General features: G+C 42.1%; 1 protein-coding gene across 1 annotated transcript in view; it reads right to left on the bottom strand.

The window, feature by feature from the left end:
• The window catches only part of LOC119237237 (cytochrome P450 4Z1), a 26,346-nt gene extending 782 nt beyond the window's left edge, over positions 1–25,564 (bottom strand). Inside the window, 12 exon segments of the mRNA XM_037501366.1 lie at positions 145–227; positions 1,243–1,307; positions 5,024–5,157; positions 7,830–8,020; positions 9,849–9,952; positions 12,483–12,602; positions 12,605–12,636; positions 12,716–12,840; positions 14,751–14,878; positions 16,089–16,133; positions 23,635–23,776; positions 25,388–25,564. Coding sequence (XP_037357263.1) covers positions 145–227; positions 1,243–1,307; positions 5,024–5,157; positions 7,830–8,020; positions 9,849–9,952; positions 12,483–12,602; positions 12,605–12,636; positions 12,716–12,840; positions 14,751–14,878; positions 16,089–16,133; positions 23,635–23,776; positions 25,388–25,564 — 1,346 coding nt within the window.

Genomic DNA, 25,564 nt, shown 5'->3' with positions numbered 1-25,564 from the left:
AAACTCACTGGCCACAAAAGAAGACAGGCTAGGTAAATGGTGGGGAGCCACAGGAGGGCCAATTAGCTGTGGGCTTACTTGAGCGAACTTCTGTCAGGTAAAACTATAATATGTTTCCATCAAGTTCACCATCTGAGTCTTTACCTGTGTCCAGCAGAGAAGGGTAGGAAGGCATAGGAGTGTCTTTTTTCAGAATTTTCCTTGGAGAATCTCAAGGGCTTAAAGACCTGTAATGAAAATGACAATCCCCAATCCCCACCCCCTCCCCCCCAAAAATCCTTACACACATTGTTAACACAATTCCAAAAGTTAACTATAGGAATTTACAAAGGCTGGATACTATAAGCCCAACCTGATGCTCTCCAACATCTGCCACTGAAAACATCTGGAGGAAGCAGGGATGTAAACTACTGACAGATTAAACAGGTCACTATGATTAAACACAGCAGTGAATCATTAAGACAATAAAACACAATCAGGCTTGACCAAATCTATTGACTTCACTATTTTCCCTTTATAGTAAATAAGTGCTGTTGTCATATAAAATTGACAATCACATTTTTAACTTTTTCCTTTTCCTTATTTCCCAGTGGACAGAGCTTATGACTTATGCAAAACATGGTGGGGGGTGCAAATCAAATGCCAGTCACCCAGCTCCTGCCCCAGCATCTGGTGGAGGGTGTGGGGTTTCTGACTAGTATATCCTGTTGTTCTCGGACTGTGTGGTTGGTCAGAGCACTGGCGGGGCCAAGGAACTTGCTTTTCCCCACCAGTGCTTTGTTTTTCAGTGTCGGGTTAGCCCTGGGTATGAGTGAGAACAATTCTCCCAAAGAGTTAGCCTCAAATATGCTATAATCCTTAAAAAACAGAGTTCATAATGTTGCTTCTTTGATTATGACCAGTAAGAAATTATTTGCGAGACATCCCAATCCATGATGAGTTTGACTACATTAGAAAATGAAAGCAGGGCACAGCGTGGTTAAACAGCACAGTGTCAATCCACCCATCCACCCCGTTCCTCTGACCTCCTAACTTCCTGAAAGGGGATGACAGGCTTCTGGTGAGGAGCCTCAGCATGGGACACTGGCAATGACAGCAAATGGGGACATATTTTTCTCTTAGGAATATAGGGGTTTTGTTCTTTCCTAACATGTAGATGTGCCCTCCACCGTGGCGGTGCTTCTCTTCCTTCTTGCCATGGACTCCCTTAGAGACACCAGGTGGGATTTGAGATAATCTTACCTGAGGGTCTTCCCAGACAGCGGGATTTTGGTGAAGAGCCCAAATATTGAGAAACAAGGACATTCCTGAGTAAACAGAGTAAAAAGGGAGAAAGCATATGAGCTAAGATTCTGTCACAGCCTCACCCATTCGTGAATGTCTTAATTAAGGGGAAGAATTATACATTTACCATTTATTTAATTATTTCAGAAGCATTCATTGTAGAGACCCTTCTGTCGGCCCTAAGGAGACCAATAGAATCTATTCCAGGCTTCAAGGAGCTCAGCCAGACGAGCAATTGGAACACAAAGTAATGAGTCAGAGGGAAGCCCAGGATGCTCTGGGAATCGTGAGGGGTTCCTCATCCTCAGAGCCCAGGGCCCTTTAAGGAAAGAGGCCCAGGCAAGTCCTTCTGAACTGAGTATCATGAAATTGGCAGAAGCAAATCAAATAACGAGGATTTGGCTAGGAGCTTGAGGAAGGGAGCAAAGCATCGAGATTTGAGAAAGCATGGGGACTATGGGTGACCAGGAGGCTGTATAATAAGGCTCAGGGAGGAAAGTGTCAAAAGATCAGCCTGGAGAGGTCAGCCTGGCCTGTGCCATGAAGCAGTAAAGGTCATGCCAAGGATTTTAAAATCTGAAAAGTTTAAGCAGAGGATGAATATATCGTTTACTGTTTTGTTTCTTAGCTTTTCTCGTCAGTCAGATGGAATTTTATTAAACTTTGTAGCCATTGAACCGCATGAGGACAGCTGATATGAAATGAATTATATTAGTGGATTCCTGATACTGAACTACATTTGCAGTTTTGGAATATGACCAACTTAATTGGTCATGATACCCTTGTTTTTCCATTTTTATGTATTTTATTTATTTAGATTCTGTCTACTGATATTGAGAATTTTTGTATTGATGTATATGAGATTTATCTAAAAATATTTTTGTGCAATCTTTATAAATCTTTATAAATCTTTATAAAGTCTGTTGTCAATGTTATCCTTCCCTAAGTTTTCCAGTTTCCCTTTTTATTTTTCTATGCTCTAGACAGTTTTCAGTAGTATTGAGATACATAGTCTTTATCTTTTTTAAAGATGTAGTTATTTATGTATACAAGAACTGGGGTACAGGCCAGAGGAGTGGGGGATGAGAAGACTCACCAGAGACAGAGCGGGGAACAGAACAGGCAGATTGACTGAAGTACACTGCTGAGGGGAGCAGCGGGCGAGTCAGGAGAGGTCTGCTGCATCATGTGGGTAGGTCCTTGGCCGGGGATCAAACTCGTGCTGCAGTGACTGCAGACAGCTTCATAGGTTGCATCTTAACCCCTTGTGCCACCAGGGAGTCCCCATAGTCTTTAGAATTTTTTTTTTTTTTTTTATATAGAGGCATGTTATTATTTATTTATTTATTTGTTTGTTTGTTTGTTTATACATGCACTGGGTACATCCAGAAGCGCGGGAAGGTGAGAGAATTCACCAGAGCCAGAGCGGGGAGCAGAGCAGGCAGAAGGACCGAAGTACACTGCTGAGGGGAGCAGCGGGCGGCAGGGGAGGTCTGCACACCATGCGGGACCCTCCTCCGGTGGCCGGGGAGCAGCCAGGGATCGAACCGGCACCACAGAGGCCGCGGGCAGCTTCGCAACCCAGCGCTCAACCGCTGCGCCACCGGGGAGGCCCCCCCATAGTCTTTAAAGGGCTGAAAATTTTCTGCAAAATTGGATAAACTTGGTTCCTTTTTAAGAGCTCTGAAAATTTTCTCTGTAATTTTTTTTCTAGTTCTAAATTGGCACATTTACACTATTTTTCTCTACCATGATCAGTTTTGGTAAAAGATATATTGTGAAATTTCTTATCTCAGTTTTTAGTTTTTCAAATCTATGTGCACAGAACTTAAATCTCACCACTGCTGGAAACCCTCCCCGCATCAGCTATTACATTCTATTATTTGTAGAGCTTTTTTACCTTCAGAAGCATTGTCTTTTGTGTTTATCTTCATTAATTCTTCCTTTGAATTCACTCTGTAATGTTTTTCAGATTTTGGACATCAATATTTATTTTATTTCTTGTATTTTGCATAAAAGATTTATTGTTATAACATTGTCTCTGAATACTGCTGTAGTAGTGGACCTACTGATTCTCATAGGTAGTTCTGATGTGACTTGTTTCATATTCTTCTTTGCCTCAAGAGTTAACAGATTTTTTTTTCTTTTAAATTTTATTTTTATATTCCCCATACAATCGCAACCCCCTTATTTTGACCCCAAATCTTCCTTTCCCCGCCCCCCCACCCTCCATAAAGTGTCTCTGGTCATAGTTGTTTGTCAATTTTGATTTTTTTTAAAATTTTTTTCTTTCTTACAGTTATTCTTTTTCCTGGTCTCTTATTTAAGTTTTCTAGATTCCTGCTATGAGTGAGACCATCTGGAAGAGTTAACAGATTTTAAGTCTCCTTGTGAGTGAGCCTTTTGGAAAGTGTTATCAAATTTCATTTTTATTTGATTGGGCTTAAAGACTTATTTTGTAATGTTTCTCTTTGAGAATTACATTTTTCTTGGCGGACTGATCTACAGCCAACTTTAAGGACTGTTCTATCTGCATTTGAAAGGAATATGTATTCTTTATTATCAGGGAAAGTTTGGTATTATATTTGTAAGGTCTACAATATTAATTAGTATTAAATATTATATAATTGTTTGCTTTTTTATATTTTTATTTATTTATTTTTTATTTTATTATTTGTTTATTTATTTGTTTGTTTGTTTGTTTATACATGCACTGGGTACAGTCAGAAGCGTGGGAGGGTGAGAGAATTCACCAAAGCCAGAGTGGGGAGCAGAGCAGGCAGAAGGACCGAAGTACACTGCTGAGGGGGGCAGCGGGAGGCAGGAGAGGTCTGCCATGTGGGACCCTCCTCCGGTGGCTGGGGAGCAGCCGGGGATCGAACTGGCGCCGCAGAGGCCGCGGGGAGCTTTGCAACCCGGGGCTCAACTGCTGCGCCACCGGGGAGGCCCTAATTGTTTGTCATTGCATTAGGAAAGTTAATTTTGTAGGACACAAACATTTAGTTGCCACTACACAACTATAGTAGCACAGCTGTCATGAAATACTGCTGCATTTATCAGGACCACTGCAATTGTCCACTCAAACTTAGCATTTGAAAGAGCATTAAGATTGGAGGAAGCATAGTAAAATACTTCAACATAGGTCAAAGATAAAATACAGCCTATTCATTCAGGTCTCTAATATTATCTTTTCTAACCCATCTTGCATTTCACTGGCAAGTTAACTTTCCTAAAAGAAGAACTATAATCACGCCACCCAGCTCAGCCTCAGTCTCCTGCTTGATCAACCCAGGCTGAACACGTTAGCTTGGCCTTCGGCTCTGTGCCCTGGCTTTGTCACGGCTCTATTTGAGTCCCACAGCTTTCCTCGGTGGCTCCTGGGACCTGGTGGCTGCAGGAGTGGCTCTAGTAAACCTTGCTGGTGTGGACAGGGAGGGGAGCTGGCAGGCAGCTGCTGCTTCATGTCTATTCTTCAACCTATCTGCAATGCTGCCTTCTCATCTCGTCTTTCAAGGCCCAGCACTAAAGCCATGGTGCCTTATTAAGCCTCCGGCCCCTCCCTCTGTGCATGTGGCAGAATTCTGCTCTTTGCACCTTGATTATCTTAGACCTCCTGAGTGTTCTCTGCTCTTTCTCTGCTCTTTTTCTCCCTCTAAGAACTAGGAACCCCTCTGGTCCAAACCATCACAGATTCTAAAGACAAATGTCGTTTGGAGACATGAGTGTGTTGTTTTACGACCTGCAGGTAAGGAGCGTCCATCTGGAAAGGTGATGGGTTCGCTGAGCTTCCGGGCCACGCTGGTGATGGGTGGGTAGAGGTGGAGGCACTCCTTGATGCACATGGTGGTGTAGGGCATCTGGCTCAGGTGTTCCCTGGTGGACGCACACCGGGGATGGGGAGAGGAGGTCAGGATTGAAAGCCTAGCTTTTTCCCATTTTTTCTCTTTTTTGTTAGGACTAATTTTTTTCCTTATCCAAAAGAGGACTCTGATGGGCCAAATCACTCTTCTATTAGGAAAAACGAAATGTTAACATGAGCCAGTTTTCACACATGTAACTGAAAGTTTTTCTCTCAGATATAGGAGTCTTGCCCCAGACACCTACTGTGTGGTGTGGACATTAATTCACATCTGTGAGTTAGTTGGATGGGCTTGTGGGTTCTGCTTATATCCTGACTGGGTTTTCTTCTATGATGAACAAATTAGTACTTCTGGTTAGAGTGTAGTAGGAACACAGAGTTCCCCTCTGGACGAAGAGTGAGGGGAAAAACTTATGAAACTTTAAAAACTATTTTTAAAAGCATCAATGAGGTAACTCAATTGTGAGGGAATCATGGAAAGGATTACCTTCCCAGAAGTGAGGAGCTATTTGCTGAGGTTGCTGCTCTGACCCAGAGATGGTATTTTGGGGGGAAAGCCCAGCTTTTGGTGTAACAGTAGAACTGAGCTATGACTCAGAACCTGGGGCTCTCCCTGGGGAAGGCCAGTGGTCACCCACTGTCAGCACACGTCTGGAGCTGCAGAGGGATGCACCCGGAATTAAGTGCGTGGGATGCCAAATAAATGTAGAGAAGCAGAAGAAAAAAATCGAATACAAGAGAAGCAAAAATGAGGGAAATAAAAAGCATAAAATCCACAAAGTTAGGAATGCTAAATAAATGTTCTTTGAAAAGACTAATAATTTAGGAAGCCTCTGGTGACAATGATAGATAAAAAGGAAAGAAGATACAAACATCCCAATCAAGGTTGAATAGATTTTTGTTTCTGGTAATAGTGTACTAAATAATTCAGACCCAAGCTCCAGCTCTGAAAACCAGAAAATTTGGACCCCATTCTCCAACCTGCAGCACACATGCACAGACACTCACACACACACACACACACACACACACACACACACACACACGCTCACTCACACACAGCTTGAACATATCAGAGCACTAATGACATAATGAGGAGACACAGGTCAGAGGGAGGAGGGCAGTGAAGAGATTGGATCCTGATGTGTGGGGACTTGCCAATTCCAGAAAGCTGATCTGAGAGGTTCAGAGCTGCTGTGGGCAGCCTCTTGTGGCTAAGTGGACAAGAAATAGAGTCCAGGACCCTCTGAGTCTAGATGCTTGGGAAATCTACTTGTGTTGAATTGGAATTTAAAGATGGCACCTGGTAAAGAGTAAACCAGAAGTACACAAACAGTTCCTGGATCAACAGCTCAGTTTTTAATTATCCAAATTCCTACATTTACATTCAGGGGACTCTGAGTTGCATGATTATAGGCACCTGGCATAAACAAATGAGATCCTCTCTGGAAGAAACTTACATCATCATAAGCCTATGAGCAATTCAGCCAATAATCTGTCTGTTACACTGTAAAAATTAGCCAGATACAAAATAAGCCCAGACAACATAAAAAAACAACAACAAAACCTCAGCAAGAAATAACACACACAAATACAGATCCACAGGGATTCTAGATATTGAAATTATGAAACTTAATTTAAAAATCTTTTTTCTTACTTAGCAGGAGATAAAATTCATGAATGAAAATTTTAGCAGGTAACTGTAAATTATAAAAACTATGCGGTAGAATGTTCTGGAAATGGTCATCAACACTAGAATGGATAAATGAATTGTGGTATATTCATAGTGGAATTTCATAAAAGGAAAATATCTGAAAAACAGTGACTCTGACACATGAGTGGTTCTCACAAAAGTGCAAAGGAAGCCAAAAGAAAGTACAATTTTATACTCCTCAAATACAAGGAACACTAAACTCTAGTGTCCGTGGTTGCATACTTAGGCAACAAAAGTATAAACAAGAACAAACAATGTAAGTCAGGAAAACACCTCTTGTGGTTTCTGGCAGCACTGGTTTTATATATATATAAATATATATATATTTTTTTGCCAGAGTGGGAATATGTTGGTGTTTGTTACACAACATTTTAAAATGTACATTGTATTCCTTATACTTTTTAAAAATGTGTCTTATGTTTGACAATTTGAAAAGTTTTCAACACATGAATCAATTTGGCTTTATTAGCACCATGAGATACCCAACAACCAAGGAGACTCAGAATGCTAAAGCTGCTGTTTAGACTTTTTAGTGTAAGATTCAAATCCTGGCAACACCCCAAATAGGGAATGCTGACAAAGGAATAGGATGGGTGTGTGTTCCTTTCCTCCTTAAGTCATTAGATTGCTCACTTGGACAATCTATTTGGTCAAGTCCAAAGTTCCAAGAATTCCCTTTCATATTCCTGCCCTCCATAACATAAACAAGCCAGGAGACCATCCCTTCTGCCCTGGCACCATTGCCTGATGTGAGAAAAGTAATGAAACAAGGCCCACCACGTCCTGTCTGATTGACACAGTATTTTTCTGCATAGGATTAGTGACTATCTTTAAAACAACATAGGGTACTAGCTTCCCTTCTTACCCTTTTAAATAGATACATATGATCTCTATACACTATTTTGTTCCTTGAAGCCAGAAGAGAAAATTAAGTTTTGAGGAGAAACATCAGATTTGGGACACAGAGCTTACCAGGTAACAGAAGACCCATCACCCAGGAGTTCCCTGACTTCGTCCCGGCATCTCTGCTGGTGCTCAGGGTACTTTGCCATGCAGTAAAGGATCCAGGAGATGGCACTGGACGTGGTGTCATGTCCTGCAAACATGAATGTTTTCACTTCAGCCAAGACATCTTCTTCAGAAAAGTCTTTTCTGTTTTCACTCTGAAAAAATATGATGATGATCTGTATACAAAGTTGACTATGGGTAATCATTTCCTTCCATCATCGTACTGGTCATAGAAAAGGTTAATGCTTTCAAATTCAAAATTAATTCATTGAATATGGTATGATTTTAAAATTTTTACTATTTTCAAAACTTAACTAGATGTACATCAAAATACTGGGTTTTGTAAAAAAAAAATCTACAAATCAACAGAATTCAGTTGGGCAGAATGAATCAAAAGTTCCACATGTTCATATTTTTTGATATAGTAATTCTACTTAAAGAAGTAAACTCTAAGAAAACATCTAAAATTGCCCAAGAAATTTATGTAAAGGATACTTAATATCATAGTCAAAAATTGGAAAGGTCCTAAGTGGCCAATAATAGAGAAAGGTAAAATAAATTATGGCCCATCTGTGAAGTGAGAATTATGTAGCAACTAAAATTATGTTCCTGAATAATTTCTTGTTGATAACAGGGAAGCTTGTGACTCAATATTCTTAAAAAAAAGTATTAGAAATACATATTGAATAGATAATACAGTGAAAGAAAACACATATTACTAAATGGGATTGCTGATAACTTTCATTCCCTTTACTGTTTTCTGTCTTTTCAATTTTTAAATAATGAAAGTATATTATTTTTATAACCAGAAAATATTATTTTGAAAGTCATCAACTTCTGAAAATTCTATTCAGTTTCCAGGTTCCCCTTGCCCCCTTCTCTATAGCCTTGATTTAGAACTTAGTAGGCTAACATAATGAGCACTGGGTACAAAGAATAGTTTTTTGTTCCCTTAAATAATCCAGGTCTATTTAATTCAGCAAAGGTTTACTAAACACTGACAGATGAGGGTGGTAAATTCTATTTAACACAGAGTATCTTTAAGGTACCATGAAAAGAGCAAGGGTTGTGTTCTCAGGGAGAAATGTCTCAAATCCTAATTTTGTTTCTTTCTAAGAATGTGACCTTGAGCCGTTGACTTTACCTTTTGAGTCACAGTTTCTCTTCACTCAAAGCTGGTCAAAGGTACCTTGCAGGGTTATTCTAGTAAAAGTTTGAGGCTCTTGGTGCATAAGCAAGTTAATAAGTGGTAACTTGTTTTTATTACCATGTGTCAGAATCTTTACATATTATCAACCGACTGGATCCTTATAGGATTTCTGGCCTTGTCAACTACAATGGTCAAGTATATGCGACTATCAAGTATGATTGTTTTGAGGGATTCTCTATTTAATCTGTACAACCTTGCCAAATTAGAACTTTACCTCATTTACAGAAGAAAAAATGGACTCTGAGATGTGAAGTCCTTGCTGAAAGTCTCACGACAAGGAGGCGGTAGACAGTGCATTTGAACAAGGTCTACTTAACCTCCAAGATTCCTTGGTTTTCTCATTGATACTACACAGACCCCCCAAGAGCTGATTACTAAGTACTGTGTTCCTCACTAGTGGATAGGAATAAACTGTAATCCTTATATTCTAGACAGGAGTTTTTAAACTTTAACTTACATGTGAATCACCTAGGGACTTGTTAAAAAGAAGATTCTAATCCTTGAGGGTAGGATTAATCCTTTATTGGTGCAGCTGGTCTATGGATCACATGTTTAGGAAGAAGGTTGTAGTAGCTGTGACCTTGGGAACAGGGAGACTAAAATGTGATATTGGAAGCCTGCAAAGCCCCAGAAGCAGAGAATCTTATCTTCACAAGATCAGTTCAGTCTACATCCATCAAATCAAGCAGGTTTTTCTAATACATTTGTTACTTTAATTTTATTTCTTTATATTTAATTATTAGTTAAGTGTTTTCAAAAGTTGGGAGACTTACTCTGGCTCTCAAAAGAATGTCCAGAAAGTCATTGTATCTTTTCTGGGTAGCATCTTGTTTGGGCTCACCCTTAAGCATTTCTTCCCGGTCCTGGATTATTTTCTCTAGATGGGAGGAAAAATACATATTTTTATATATTTTAATTACCATGGTTTCTAGAAAGCCCATCAAAGCCAAATGCTGTTCAGAGAGGCTGATGCTCTATGTTGATCCTCTAGTTTATCCTCTTTCTGAGGTAGTGATGGGTGGTACCATGAACTATACTTTTTCTTTAAAATGGGCCCATGCCTGGTCAACAGATTTTGAATCATAATATCTCTCATCAAATAAGCATATTCAAAAGTAACATACAAAGTTGTTGTCAAGGTTGGAGATGCTTGGCATATAAGTAGAGTTCAATGTTGTATAATTTGTTCATATTAGGTACTATTTCTAATCCTTGAGCAAAGTTTCTATAACCTATTCATTATATAAAAATGAATAAGATGTATTTCAAAGGAAATGTTTAGGGGAAAGCTGAGATATTATATCTAATGGTGGAGCCTGTTGTAGAACTATCATCGGATTGAATGTCAGAGGTGAGAGAAGGAGGAAAAAAAAACCATAGAGAGAAATCTTAAGGAAAATCAGTCCCTTCCTTTTGTTTTGTGATACCAAAACTATAGGTGAGCAGGTGATTCCTTTGTCTCAGTCACATATTAGTTCTGCTCCCTTAGACTATATTGGGTAAACACAGTTGATTTATCAGTTCTTTTCTTGTGTGTGTTCAGGTGAAAAGTTGCCTGCAGCAGCATAACACAGACACATACTCATCATTCTGGTTGCCTTATAGGATAGTTGTAGAATCTAACTCATTTAAGTCTTATGGGTAGTTCCTCCTGACCTTGCTTTGTGTGCTGGTACATTAACAAAATTGTTGATGTATTATTATAGGTCTGTCTGCTTTTGTAACTTTCATAGGGAAGAGATGAGAATTTCTTTAGAGCACCTGATATGTTAGGAAATGTCCTTAATGGCTATACATAACATTATCCCATTATAAACTATGCAGTGTAGGTAATATTATTTCCAAATTACAACTAAGAAAACAGAAAGCACTTGTTCACACAAATTGTAGGTGGATTTATCTAGTTTTGTCATCAAAGGAAGTCAGGTCAAGCCTATTCTACCGGGTGTAAATAATAACTTCAGTAGGTAACCCTGGCAGCATTCATTGCCAACCTAGAATTCTCATCTGAAAAGGAAAGGGAATAAAGTTGCTCTCCAGCAACAATTCATCACTGACAGGTTCATAAAAGAAATCCTGCAGGGAGTTTCAAGAAAGAGGAAATGGGTACAAAACCAGGGAAAAAACAACAAATTAACAAGCAAAACGACCACACAAATGCACAGTGGAATGAACAGCATTGGAAAGTGTGCGTGGACTCCTGTAAATGAGTACTGATGACATTAAACAACAATAACTATGTCTTCTAGGGTTTAAAACATTCATAGACGGAAAATACACGACAAAAGTATATTAAAGATGGAAGGAGCAGAGTGCAAATGTCCTAACATCTTTGCACTTTCAAGGAAGTGTTTAATGTAATAATTTATGCAAGTGTTTAATAACGAATGAAGACTACATGATGTAATTTCTGCCTTAACCACTAAAAATAAATGAAAGGAAAACTTATAAGCTAAAACAGGAAACAAAATACTATAAAATGATTCAGTAATTCAAAATAGTTAAAAAGAATAAAAAATAAACAGGTTATATAGGAAGCACCATAGTAATATGGTAGGTTTAGACTCAAACTTATCAATATTTCAATTATTGCATGATATATAAATATATAAATAGATTAAATGCATCAACTGAAACACGAAGATTTTCAGACTGGATTGAAAACAAAACCTAGATATGCATTGTATAAAAATACAAGAACACAGAAATGTAGCACACAAGGATAGAAAAATATACTATTAAATTACTAACCAAAAGAAAAAAGGGTTATTTATAATCATATTAGACAAAGTCTATTTTAAGACAAGCATTATAAGAGAAAGAGAGGCAAATTTCATCAACATAAAGTGAAAATTGGGGATATGGAATAATTCTAAATGGGTATTATGGTAGGCATATTGTAGATTCCCCTAAATTGTCCATGCCCAAAGCCCCAAAACCCATGCAAGGGAATACTCAGGGATGAACTTTGTTATGTGATAAACTGAGTACAGCGTGCCACCCACATATGCCCTGTGCTTATTCAGAAGTCATCCTGCCTCATCTTCCTACAGAAATTTGCCTCCTTGTACTTTTGTTTTTCTTCACAGCTGAAGCCACTTCACTGCCGAAGCCAAATCCGAAGCCAGATTTCTTCTGGCTTCAGCTGTGAAGTAAAACAAACAAACGAAGCAAATAGTGATGTTTGCTTATTGTATTAATTCTTACTCTGAACATTACGATGCAGATACATTCTCAGCAATGTAATATTCTCTACCAACAATTTTTGTAGCACATTAATTCAGAATTAATTTCTAAATGAGGGCCATGCTCTATGTCCACAACAGAGGCATCCTTAACCGGGGTCTGTGTCTCACACAATGCAATGTCTCAGAGAGGACTCAGGCAAGGCCGAGCCCAGGACGTACCTGTGTGCTGGTGAACGGCTTGGTTAGATTTAGAAAAGACTTGGCCTTCAGAAGTCAATTTGAAAATCAGGTCATTGTGATACAGAATATTATGCACATGTTGGAAGGTGAGGTTGCTGAGTTGAACGTGGCTTCCAGGTAGAAGTTGAGGGTGCTGGAAGAGGAGAGAAGGGACATCATCTCAGCGGGAGACAAGGCTGTTAGTGAGCAAGTCCTTTTCTTTGATCACTGACCTGTCCTTCTGCATGCTGCCCTTGTGGCTGAAGGCACACTTCATGATGCTGTCCAGGGTCATCATGGAGATGTGTTCAGAGATCTCCAGATAGGGGTCCTGGGCCGTGAACTTCTCCCACTTGTCCTGGGGCAAGAGATGACAACTCTACCCATACCCGTTTGGTTCTAATTTCTAAGTTCTTTTGTGTCCCTGGGTCCAGTTTGTGCTCCATATGGGGGCTTGAATTTGAACCCCAGCTCTGCCTCTAATTTGCCTTATGACCTTGAACAAACTGTTAAATCTCTAAATTTCAAAGTCCTTAATAGAAAAATAGGGATAATAATACCAAAGCTGTAAGACTGCAGTATGAGAGGATATAATGAGCCTGATAATAGTGCTTCATAAGGGATTGGCTATCACTGCATTTGTATGTTTCGCTTTGATTTTAATTTTAGAATGTGAGGTGGGCATGGTGACAATGTCAGAAATGGCAGCAGTGTGGCACCCTTGAAAATATGGGGCCATCAGAACAGGCTGAAATCCAAGGCGAGTCATATACTGAAAGGTGACTTACTTAGGTGACCCCATGTCATTGTTTCATTGAGTCTTTGCACATAGAACTGAAGTCCTGCATGTAGATCACCCAGTGTCTGACATCTACTAAGTGACCAAGGAAGGTGTAGTGTAAATGAAGTTGATCAGGCTTTTTACATTTCCAGCTTCTGTGGCTATCACCTGCAGCCTTCATCGTGTTGATGCAGAAGGTGCTTGTAAGCATGGGTGTGGGGCATGCATGTCTGATTGTGGACACCTGGAGCATGGGTGTGCACGCATCTGTAAGTGTGCACACCTGAGCCTAGAGGGCAGGGATATAAGGGCGGCATCATTCAGAGGCAGAGGACGGCTATGGGGGGAGGATACAAGGGCACGAGTGACTGCAAAACAGGCAAGACCATAAGAGAACACCAGAGAAAAAGATTCATGAGGAGTTGGGAGGCTCGGTTTCCTGCTTGCTTCATAGCAGCCCCCCCTGCCTGGCCCATGCCTGCCTCCTTGCATGCCAGCCTCCCTGCCTAACGGCCTGTGTACCTGGTTCCCTGAGAGCTTTAAAGTCTTAAAAATCCAGTGACGGATCCAGGACTCTCTCTCCATCTGCCCGAATTGAATGTGAATCTGGCTGTGCTTGCTGGCACAACAAAACGCTACTACTATTATTTTCTCTGTTTGCACCTTCTAAGTGGTGCCAACTCACACAAAACTAGAAAATTTGTTCCCTTTACTTCATTGGACCCAGCTTACAGGTCACAGAATTCAGCCTTCTGAAATCACAAGATCTTTTCTTTCACTGTGAAGTCAGGTTTGGTTGCTTCTCTGGCTCACCTGAGACAGTTACAATCTGTAAATAGGCTCTAAGTTCTCATACCACCTGTCAGGACTGCTGAAACATGCTAGCTTTGAATGCACGTGCCACCCAACCTCCAAGAGGACAGGCTTGGAGACTGTCTTCTCTATGGGTTATCTGTGGCCTCATGAAGCCTCTGCCCTCTACCTACCTCAGAAGAAGCTAAAACTCCATTCCCCCCCTTCCTAGTGGCCTGTTCTCTCTCTGACACCCATATCTATCTAGCTGATTATCCAAGCCCTGGTTACAGTCACTTTCCTTAGGAAGTGTTTCCTGATTGCTCCTGAGCATGGGGCTGTCCCCGGTATTGGCATTCCTACTTGTTGTATGAGCCATAGGACATGATGCTTGGCCTTTGTGCCTTGTACTCTTCCCGACTTGGTGAGTCTATTTGACTTATTCATTCAAGTAGCTCTTATTAAGCACCTACCCCAAGTCCACCCCAGTGACAGATGCAGGGTATATAATTCGGCAGGTCTTCATGATGCTCATGGCCCAAGGATCATGTGACCCCATCAATGACTGTGATCATAGTTCTGTGGGAGCTCAGAATCTCCTACTCCATGTGACTGGTGGAAACTCCCTGCAGAACCTAGCGAGAATCTCTCTTCTCTTACCAGCATCACCTGTACCTGATAGGAATCTTTCTTACCAGCATCACCTCTACATGCTCAGACATCATGGTGATGAAAATTTTCAGAATGCTGATGTTGAAGCCAAACTTCAAAATCTTGCGGTGCTGTTGCCACTTAGGACCACTCAGAGTCACCAGTCCTTGACCTTGTGAAATGAGAAGGGGACACATTCATATTGCAGAGAAATGAGGGAAAACTGGGAGTGCAGGCAGCAATCCTCTCTATGCTGCTGAGAGAGGACAGAGTGGACAGAGCTTTGAAGGAATGAATAGATCAAACACTGGGAAGTCATCGCAAACCAGAACATTAGTTTGCACTGAAATTTGAAAAGAAGTTCCATCCATCTTGTTTGAGGATCAGACACCTCAGTGTCTAGATGAGTAGAAGTCAAATTTAGGTTAGAGAAGAATTATCTAAGAGTTTATTAAATTCTTGTGTTCAATCTCTCAGAGTCACTAACTCCTAGAATTTGGAATGGAAGTAAAACCTCTTGAATTATAACAAGGATCCCAGCCAGTTCTGGCCCATACTTTTAGAAAAACTGCCTTAGGCTGACACAAAGTCCCAGACTCAAGCAGCATCGTTGGTCTCTTCAGGATGGGGACGAATGGGGGAGGACTCAGGGAGCTTTTATTCCTCATTCCCCATTGTGTAAATGGGCCCACGATCTCCACGAAACTCAAGAAAGGTTTAGTTTAGGAGAGAGTGGGTGCTCTCAAATTGATAACATGAGCAAGGTGCTTAGGGAAGATTGGTTTGTGGAAAACGGAAAGTGAAATTCAAGGTGAAAAATATCTTGAATTCCATGTCAGGGAGAAAATTTGGGGAGAAGATAAGAAGGTTCCAGTGCAGGGATCTGGGGATAAGAGGACCCACGTTCTGGACCTTCTGGCGTGAGTTTACCCAGCTGCAAAGGCCACTAGCCATGAATTGAGAAGCAGGGCTGGGAAAGTGGAGGGACATCTTAAGCAATCTTTACAAGAGCAGCTTCTTCTAGGTCACCATTATCATTCAAGTCCATGTCATCAGGCTGAGGGACCCTTCTTTTTCCAGGGCCCTTGAGATGGGGACTATTTGGGGGTTGCAATATTGGTAGAGGAGGGAAGAAATTGACAGAGAATGAAGCCCCCTGGCTACCTCCTCTTTTTCTACCTCTACCTCCAGTTATACCAGCAATAATGGACTGCTTCCCAAATTGACAGAATAAGAGGAAAAGTTAGAGAAGAATTGAGCAAAGGCCTCTGAGGCAAAAGTAGGTGTAAATGGAGGTAAAAGTGGATGTGGAAAATTTGGTGTCTACCAGAACAGCCTCCTCTCCTGGGTTCAAATAGGAATGGATCAGAAGATATATGTACCAACCCAGGATTCAATGAACTTGTGGCCAAGAGTAGTTTTGGGATCTGTAAAGGAGACAAAAGATGACGGTAGGTGAAAGTTATCAGTTAATATGAGAGAATGTCTGTTTTCATATGCCTTAGAGGTAACACAAATAGTCAAAGTGCAAAGTGACTGGAGGTTACTTCCTTGGTCCGTAGAATCTCGGGCAAAGTCAAGAAAGTCACAAGTACAAAAGGGGGGTGACTTATTTCCTCACTCACAGTACCTGGAGCTATGAGGTTAATGGGAATAGCAGTCAGGACCAGAGTTTGATTTCCTTTGTGGAAACCGAAGTGGGCCTGTCAGAGGAACAGTGAGGAGCCACCTCTGAGCCAGGGGTTGGTGCTCACAGCCAACTCCATGGTAGAAGGTGGAGCTTTCTAGACTTCACCTCTGAGGGCAACTTGATGGTAGAAGGTGGAGCTTTTCAAATTCCACCTGAAAGTGGGGGCTTGGTTTCAGGCCCAGGATATTAGAGATAAAAAAGCAAAATTTGTGAGTGTGTATGAACCCTGTCATGGCATTTCAAAGGTCTAATTTTAGCTTTAGTTACAGAATTACATGTAAAGCTAGATGAAGGTTTTTGATATGTTCTGTAGACTTGTTGGAATTGTTTGAGAAAGATGGACAGAGGAATTAGAAGGAAAGGTGAATGATACACCATTGGTTTCATACATCAAGGAAAACAAGAACCACTGTCCTTCATTCATCCCACTGAGGTCTTTAGCCTTTCCATAGGATACAGACAGGGAAGTGGAAATTGGGAAGGAAACATGAGCACCTGGAAAAGGAGTGTTGTTGACATTAGATTAACTTGCTACAAGAGCCCAGGTGATATAAATCTAGAAACTATTTTGGTTCAGGATCCTGTCACCTGAGAGGAAGGAGAGATCTTAAGGGCAGCCCCTCACTTACACTCCAGTGATCTTTCCTCTCTCTACACAAATACGTGTATACAGCAGTGTAAGACCACTGCCTTCTGCATAGCTCCCTTTTGTAACTCACGGGCACTTCAGTCTCAGGGTATCCAAACCAGATCCATCCCTTCCCCATCAGTTTCCTCCTTCTCTATTTACTTAAAGGCATCACCATATTTTCTATTTTCCCTACCCCAGATTTGGATCTTTCCTTAACTACTTCTTTTTCCTCATCCCCCACATTTGCTTGATGGGAGATAGTCCTAGAATTTTTGGATATCTTCTGAAGAGTATTGACAGTGTCGCTCTAAGATGTTTACAGAACTGTTTAGAAAGAGCATATATGCTTATATTTCAGACTAATCAAGCAAATCTCTTCTTGGATATGGTACAGAGTAATAAAGGATAAAATCTGGGAGTGCTATCAGTGACTATGTTGTCACAAGAATCACCCCAGGTTCTCCCTTCCCAGAGTAACAACAATAACAACAAAAAATCTGGCAAAAGTATCCTAAGCAACTTTATCACAGCTCTGGAAGATAGTCAATTATTTACAACAACTAATTAAACACTTAACCTGGAGAAAGTTTATTGAAACCGCCTGTAAAGGCAGGAAGGGCACTGAGCAGGTTTTCTATGATACCAGCAGACAGGGTAAAGGAGGAGAGAGTCCTGGAGCCCTCAGTGGCTTTTGCAGGCTTTTATTGGGATTTACCAGGTACACAGCTGGCAGGGCTCCCAGCCCCCAGCAAGTCTTCACTCTGTCTGGGCTCTCCAGCGTTCTCTGGTACTCTCTGCTTCTCTGCTCTTCTCATGGTTCTGCTGGCGTTCTAGTGACGCCGCCCTTAAAAGCCCAGTCTTAGCCCAAGTGAATCCCATCTACCTATGCCCACACCCAATTCCAGGTGCCCACCATCAGGCATGCATTTGGGACCACAGGGTTCCGTCACCTATCCTAATGGTAGGAGGGCAGAAAAGCCTGATACTTTTACCTTACCCTACACAGGCTAAGAAAGCTTTGTGGCATTTTAATGCAGCCTTGCTTTATACTCCTCTCCAAGGCAGGCTATCTTAAAGATGGTAGCCTGCATCCTTAGTGGTTCCTGGGTCCTGGAGAAAGCAGAGTGGGTCTTGTTTATGCTTGTCTGGGCCAAATTATGTTTTTCTGTTTTGATCTCTACGTGTACTCCAAAGTACTGGGGTCTTACCTATTGTAGGATAAGAAAATGTCAGGCTTTTCTGCCCTTCCGCCATCAGGATAGATGATGGATCCTTGTCCTGAATGCATGCCTGATGGCGGGCACCTGGAATAGGGTGTGGGCATAGGTAGATGGGATTCAGCTGAGCTAAGACTGTGCTTTTAAGGGCGGCATCACGGGGACGCCAGCAGCAGTAGTAGAAGCCGAAGCCGAAAGAGATAACCAGAGAGCCCAGATAGAGTGAGGATTTGCTGGGGGCTGGGAGGCCTGCCAGCCTGCCAGCCCCCCAGCACCCCTGCCTGCCATATGCCTGGTGAACCCCAATAAAAGACCTGCAAAAAACCACTGAGGACTCTGACTCCTCCTTTACCCGGTCTGCATGGGATCAGAAAACCTGCACTGTGTCCGGTCCTGTCCCTACACCTATGTTTTGCCTAGCTTGGAACTCTCTCAATGCACAAAATATTTCTCAGAAACATGGGGAAGCAAAAGAACTAACACTGCTGCCTTGGGAAGGAAAGAGAGTTGAGGCAACAATATACACACCAAAATCTGGGAGTTAGAATTTTGGAAGGTATTGGGACACTGAAAAAGTCCCGTGTGTAATGGATTACTTACACACGTCCAGGGCAGGCTGCATGACAGAGAAGACCTGAGCACCCTGAGAAAGACCATAAGCTTTCAACTTTGGCTAGAACTTTTACCAAGCACAAGAAGAAATAGAAGGCTAATGTAAGTCACAAATGGTCTGACGGAACACTGAAGTTGTGCTCCAACACCGAATCAACCTTCAAAGATTGGGAGAGTATTGTCCCCTCTTTTTGCATTTTCTTTTTCTCACATAAAATTTGAAATGTCTGTTTTTAAACAAAAATTTACAAAGCATGCAAAAGAAAAAAGAAAATATGGCACATTTTCCACAAAAAGTCATGACAAAAACTTTCCCCTGAGGAAGCATAGACATTGGACTTACCAGATGATTTAAAATCAACTGTCTTAAGTAGCCTCAGAGCTAAGCTCAAAAAACTAAAGAAACCATGGGCTAAGAATTAAAAGAAACCAAGAGAACGATATATGAACAATTAGAGGCTAATAATAAAGAGAAATTATAAAAAGGAACCAAACTGAAGTTCTAGGGTATAGACCAAGATAGCAACAGAAAAGTTTCCTTGCTCTCACTCCCAGGAGAAACATCTAATAATTAACCAGAGGGGCATTGTACTGGGAGACTCCTGTGACTTGCTGTAGGGTAAGGAAAAAGTATCAGGCTTTTCTGCCCTCCCGCCATTAGGATAGATGAGGGAACCCTGTGGTCCTGAATGCATGCCTGATGGCGGGCACCTGGGCTGAGAGACTGAGTTTATAAGGGTGTCGTCATGGGGACGCCAGCAGAAGCCAAGAACGACCGGAAGCAGGAAAGCAGAGAAGTAGAGAGAACATGAGAGAAGGTCGGAGAGCCCAGATAGAGTGAAGACTTGCTGGGGCTGGGAGGCCTGCCAGCCTCCTGGCCCCCCAGCACCCCTGCCTGCCATATGCCTGGTAAATCTAAATAAAAGACCTGCAAAAGCCACTGAGGACTCTGACTCCTCCTTTACCTGGTCTGCTGGATCAGAAAACCTGCACTGTGCCCATTCCTGCCACTACGCTTGTGGTGAGACCGAATCACCCCTTGCACCTCAGAAGCCAACACAGACTGTGCCAGAGGGTACATGGAGGATAGTAAGGCTTCACTGGACAGGAGGAAGATGGACAGAAATGCCTGGAAGCTGGGGTCAGGATAGGGGATACAACAGGACCGCTGGTCAAGCCAGAGGTCCTGGGGAGGGGAGAATGGAAATGGCATGGAGGCAGCCATCTTTGGTCCAGGTGATGCCCATAAGGAGGAGCTGGAGTACTGCACACAGACTGAGGGCCTGGTGAGAAAGACAACAGAAAAGGGCTCTAGACTACTCTCCCTCCTTGCCCTCAGGACACCGCTCACCCCTCACTGACCTCTTAATGCGTACTGATGGAAGACTGCTGAGTTTGATATCTGGGACGCAAGAGAGGAAAGATGTTGGTGGTACAACAAATATGAACCAGACTCTGGCACATTTGCCACAAAACCTAGACCCCTCCAAGCCCTGCCTCCCTCTGCAGACACAGCAACTATAAAAAGACAGACTGCAGTACATACAGAAGCCAGCAAAGGGGAAATGATCAAACTACAGTGCCATCTGCTGGAAAAGTAAATGCAGCTCAACCTCCAAGCTGATATTAAAAATATAAGGGCCTCCCTGGTGGTGCAAAGTGTTAAGCACAGCACTGTGAAGCTATCCACAGCCTCTGCAGCACACACAGTTCGATCCCTGGCTGACCAGGGAGCTACCCACATGGCACAGCAGACCTCTCCTGTCACGCCTGCTGCTCCCCTCAGCAGTGTATTTCAGTACATCTGCCTGTTCTGCCCCCCACTCTGTCTCTGGTGAATCCTCTTATTGACCCCCCCTACCCTGCTCCTCTGGCTTGTACCCCAGTTCTTGTAGGAATAAATAAATCTTTAAAAAATATATATATATAAGCTAAATAGGATGTTTTAAATGGCAAATTGGATGAGATGGACTTAATAGACATTTACAGAACATATATCCAAGACACTAGAATAAACATTTTTTGCAAGTGCTTATGGAACATTCTTAAGAATATATCATATGGGGCCTTCTCAGTGGCACAGCGGTTGAGCACTGGGTTGCAAAGCTGCCAGCAGCCTCTGCAGTGCCAGTTCCATCCCTGGCCACGGGGCAAAGGTCCCACATGGCACGCAGACCTCTCCTGCCGCCCACTGCTCCCCTCAGCAGTGTACTTTGTCAGTCTGCCTGCTCTGCTCTCCCCTCTGGCTCTGGTGAATTCTCTCACCCTCCCGCGCTTCTGACTGTACCCAGTGCTTGTATAAATAAATAAATAAATAAATCTTAAAAAAAAAAACAAGAATGTATCACATGTTGGGACACAAAAAAAGTTTCAATACATTTATGAAGATTGAAAAATATCAAACATATCTTTGGATTATAATGGTATGAAACTAGACGTAAACCAAAAGATGGAGGGGAAAACCATAAATTTGTGGAAAATAAACAACATGTTGGGTCAATGAAGAAGTCAAAGGTGAAATTAAAAAGTACTTGAAGGTGAATGAAAATAAAGACCTGACTTATCAGAAACCATAGGCAAGCAAAAGCAGTACTAAAAGTGCAGCTACTTTAGAAAACTGTAGAGGGAGTCTTCCAAAAATTAAAAGTAGAACTTTTGTATGACGCACAATTCTACTTCTAGGTATCTATCCGAACATGAAAACACTGATTCAAAAAGATCATGCATTCCTGTGTTCATTGCAGCACTATTCATGACAGCCAAGACAGGGAAACAACCCACATACCCATCGCTGTATGGCTAGATAAGCTGTGGTGTACATACACAACGGCATAGCACGGAATTCTAAAAAGATGAAATCTTGCCTTTTACAACAACACAGATGGAACTTGAGGGGATTATGCCAAGTGAAATAAGCAGGAAGAGAATGATAAATGCTGTATGATTTCACTCATAAGTGGAAACAAAGAAATAAAGGAAATGAACAAACAAGACAAAATAAAAATAAACTCTTGAATTCTGACAACAGAATGGTGGGTACCAGATGGGTAGGGGTGGGGTAGGGGTCCAAGGAATGGGTAGAAGGGATCTATTAGTTGGTGGTTTAGGGTTATTAGAACTTTGGTAGTAGATGTGGTGTGATATCAAATATGTGAACAGGTGTGAAGCTGTAATCCTAAAACCTACACTGTAATGTAAAACCAACGTCACCTTAAGAAAGACAGAGAGAGAGAGAAAGAGAGAGAGAGAGATAAGAAGGGATAAGAAGAACTCTCCACTATGGCTAATAAAAGGTGAATAATATTTAAGAAATGATATAAATCATCATTCTGTAACCTCCATCAATTCAGACAAACTCACAAATGTATTTTTAAAAGGCTGTTCAGTCTCTCTCTCTTTTTCTTTTCTCTCTCTTTATCTCTCTCTCCCCCCATCTATGTACTTAAAATCAAATATGGAACTTATACCATATACAAAAATCACTACAAAATAGTCTATAAGAGTTAAAATGATAAAACTCTAAGGGAAAAAATATACCATTGGATTTGGCAATGATTACTTGGATATAATACAAAAAGCACAGGCAAAAAAAAGAAAAAGTGAATAAACTGAACTTCATTAACATTAAATATGTTTGTACATCAAAAGACACTATCAGCAGAATGAAAAGGCAACCCAAATATTTGCAAGTCATTCATCTAGAATATATAAAGAACTCCTATAAATCAATAACAATAAAAGAACAAAGAAACTCATTTTAAAAATGATCAAGGGACTTCAAATTTCCACTAGAAATATAAAAGGCCAATAAGAACATGAAAAGTGCCTAACATAATTAATCACTAGACATAGGCAAATAAAAATCACCATGAGTTATCATTCCATACTCACTTAGAATGACCATTATTAAAACAGAAAATAAAGAGTAATGGCAGGGTGTGGGGGGGTTGGGACCCTTGGGTTTTGCTAGTGGTTATGCGCTGCAGCCTCTGTGGAGCTCAGCAGGGTCGTGTAGTAGCTCAGGTTGCTACGGCAGATCAGGCGGCTATTAAACAACAAACACTCATTTCTCACAGTTGTAGAGGTGAAGGTCCAAAGACAGAAAAACAAAAAATACAAGAAGGATCAAAGTTTAAAATGGATGCCCGACACAGTTCCTGCCCTGCCACCACGGGGGAGAGCCGTCTAGCTGGGAGAGGGAGGCAAAGATCCACCTTCCATGCGGGCAGGTGCTGAGGAATGCCCAGCACAGGATGCCTGTGGACCTCCCGGGTGAGAGAGGTGAGAAGCAGCCCTGTCTTTCTGTGGGATTTCCATACCACTGACCTTACAGAGAACTAGTGGTCACTTGCTAGAGCCTTCAGTCAGCACTGGCCATTCTCAAAGAAGGGACATTTTCAGTGGATAAAATAGCCACAGGGGTCACCCCCCTCTGTCCAACACAGGTGTTAAGGTCAAGCTATCAGCAAACCACCTCCTCAATCCTTACCAGTCTTGGTCTTCACAGTGGGTGGTGAGAAAGCAAGCCCTGAGGGTGTCAGGTGTAGTGGGAGGTTTAGGAGAGGTCTGTTATGGGGGGAGACCATGCTTGGAAATGGACCAGCTCATCCTCCATAACAGCCCTGTATGGTTCTGAGGTCCAGGAGACAGAGGACTTCCCTTCAATATGTCAGTATATGGTTTCCCTTCGACACCCTTCCATCTGTCTTTCCCTCACACTATAGACACCCCGAGACACCCTGTCTCGCTTTGTACTGTGGGCTCATCTTTGTTTTTACCTTTTCTGCTCAGCAGGATTTTGGCATACTCCGGGTCATAGATAAGGAAGAACACCATAAAAGGTCCGCTCCAGAGGGACATAGCACAGGGGTATTTTGTGATCAGCTCACCAAGCATCTCGAATTCTTTTTTTGGATAAAACTGTAATGAGGGAGTTTTGTGAATTAGTAATGGGAATCAATCCAGGAGGAAGTTTTCCCCTCTGAACGTAGCCACAAGCTACGTTCAGGGATGGTGGGACAACACCCCATCAGGTAGTGCCGCGCTCTGCTGAAGGCAAGTTTTCTTCTTCTCTGTGTGTCTTCAGCACCTCAGACATATTATCCTGAGCACCTGCTGATGACTGGCCTTCTCACACCAGTTTGTACCGTGCAGACTGTCTACACTGCTGAGTTCCCTTCCTGAAGCACAAACACATGTCATGTCACTTCTCCCCACATATATGAATTTCATGGCTCCTTATTAATGACCCACTAGAGCGGACAATCTGACCTTCTGCCTTTGCCGTCACATTGCTGGCCCCAGTGAAGGTTCAGCCCACCCTCAGTCAGCTACTCTTTCCTTGTGGAAGATTAGATTGAGAGGAGGGCCCAGTCAAGGCTTCGCTGGGTGCCAAGAAAAGCATTTAAGGAGGGGACTCTGGAACCGGGGCTAAAAGACCAATGGAATTTGTGTGAGGGAACAGGTAAGAGAGTTCTGTTTCGATTCAATGGACTGTGTCAAGTTATAGAGCCACAGAAGAAATCTGGTTTATCACAGAAAGGAGAATGAATCACTGAGAATGGAGGGGAGCCATGCGGGCTGAGTTTGGGAAATAAGTCAGGAGAGGTGGGCTGGGACTGCCTGGGAAGGGCCTTCTCACACAAGTTATGTCAGCCCTTGGGCAAAGCGAAGCGGGCAAGGTCACAGAAAACTGTAAGCAGGGACCTGCTACATCATATCCAGAACTTCCCAATTGCAGCAATGGATCCTGTGTCTGGGGAATGTTGAAAGAGCTGGTGGTGAGGCAGAGAGCAAGAGAGCAGGCTTTGGGGCCATAAAGACTCAAGTTCGAATCCCAACCTGCCACTGATTTAGTACCTAGAACCTCAGGTCCTCACTTACTTTATGTGATTAGTCAAGAAAACCATATCGATTTCATAAAACTGCTGTGAAAATCCAGTAGAATAGTAAACATAAATTCTTGGCTGGAAATTTAATTGATATTCACCATTTCTTGCTCTGTCCACATTTCCCCACTTGGGCTTTCTCTGCCTTGAAAACAGAGGAGTCTCATGTACGTTTTATGCCCTTCTGGCAGCTCCTGTCCTTTCTAATTTGCTAAATATTCCCCTATTTCCAGCTTCTTAGGCATCTTGGTGTATCTTCTGTTATCACCCAGCCAGCCCTCGAACAGAGGCTGCAGTTTGCTTCATAGTGCTGTGCTTAATCCCTTGCGCCACCAGGGGGAAACTGAGTGGCTTCTGAGCAGTAAGGACTGTGGCTTTGAATCAGAAGACTTGGGCTCAAATTTTTCCTCTGCACATAGAGGTGCAACATCAGAAAGTGGCATGTCTATTTTAGTCTTCACTTTTCTCGTCTGGGAAATTGGGAATAACAATAATTATCTTCCCTACAGCATAGAAATTTTTTGTGAAACTCAAAGAGGTATGAAACTATGTTACATATTGCATAATGCTCCACAAATCTGACTTTTATTAACACCTTAATACGTAATACTCCATGCCTCAACCTCCCCAGCTTATTTCTTACCTGCTTATGCCCATATAACCAGTGTGCAGGGGGTCCAGGAAAGAGGTGCAGGGCTTTGAGGAGCCCTCTCCTCCTCTGGTACAGTCTGACTATTAGCAGTAATAGCAAGGATGTGCAGAGGAGGAACAGCAAAGAGAAGGGTTGAGCCAAAATTTGTTGAAACCACGAGGGTGCCAT

The sequence above is a fragment of the Talpa occidentalis genome, unplaced genomic scaffold (genome assembly GCF_014898055.3).
Source record: "Talpa occidentalis isolate TD23 unplaced genomic scaffold, MPIMG_talOcc4v2.1 talOcc4.9, whole genome shotgun sequence".
Taxonomy (NCBI): Eukaryota; Metazoa; Chordata; class Mammalia; order Eulipotyphla; family Talpidae; genus Talpa; species Talpa occidentalis.
Note: the sequence above shows the minus strand (reverse complement) of the source record. Positions and strands in the feature narration are given on the sequence as shown.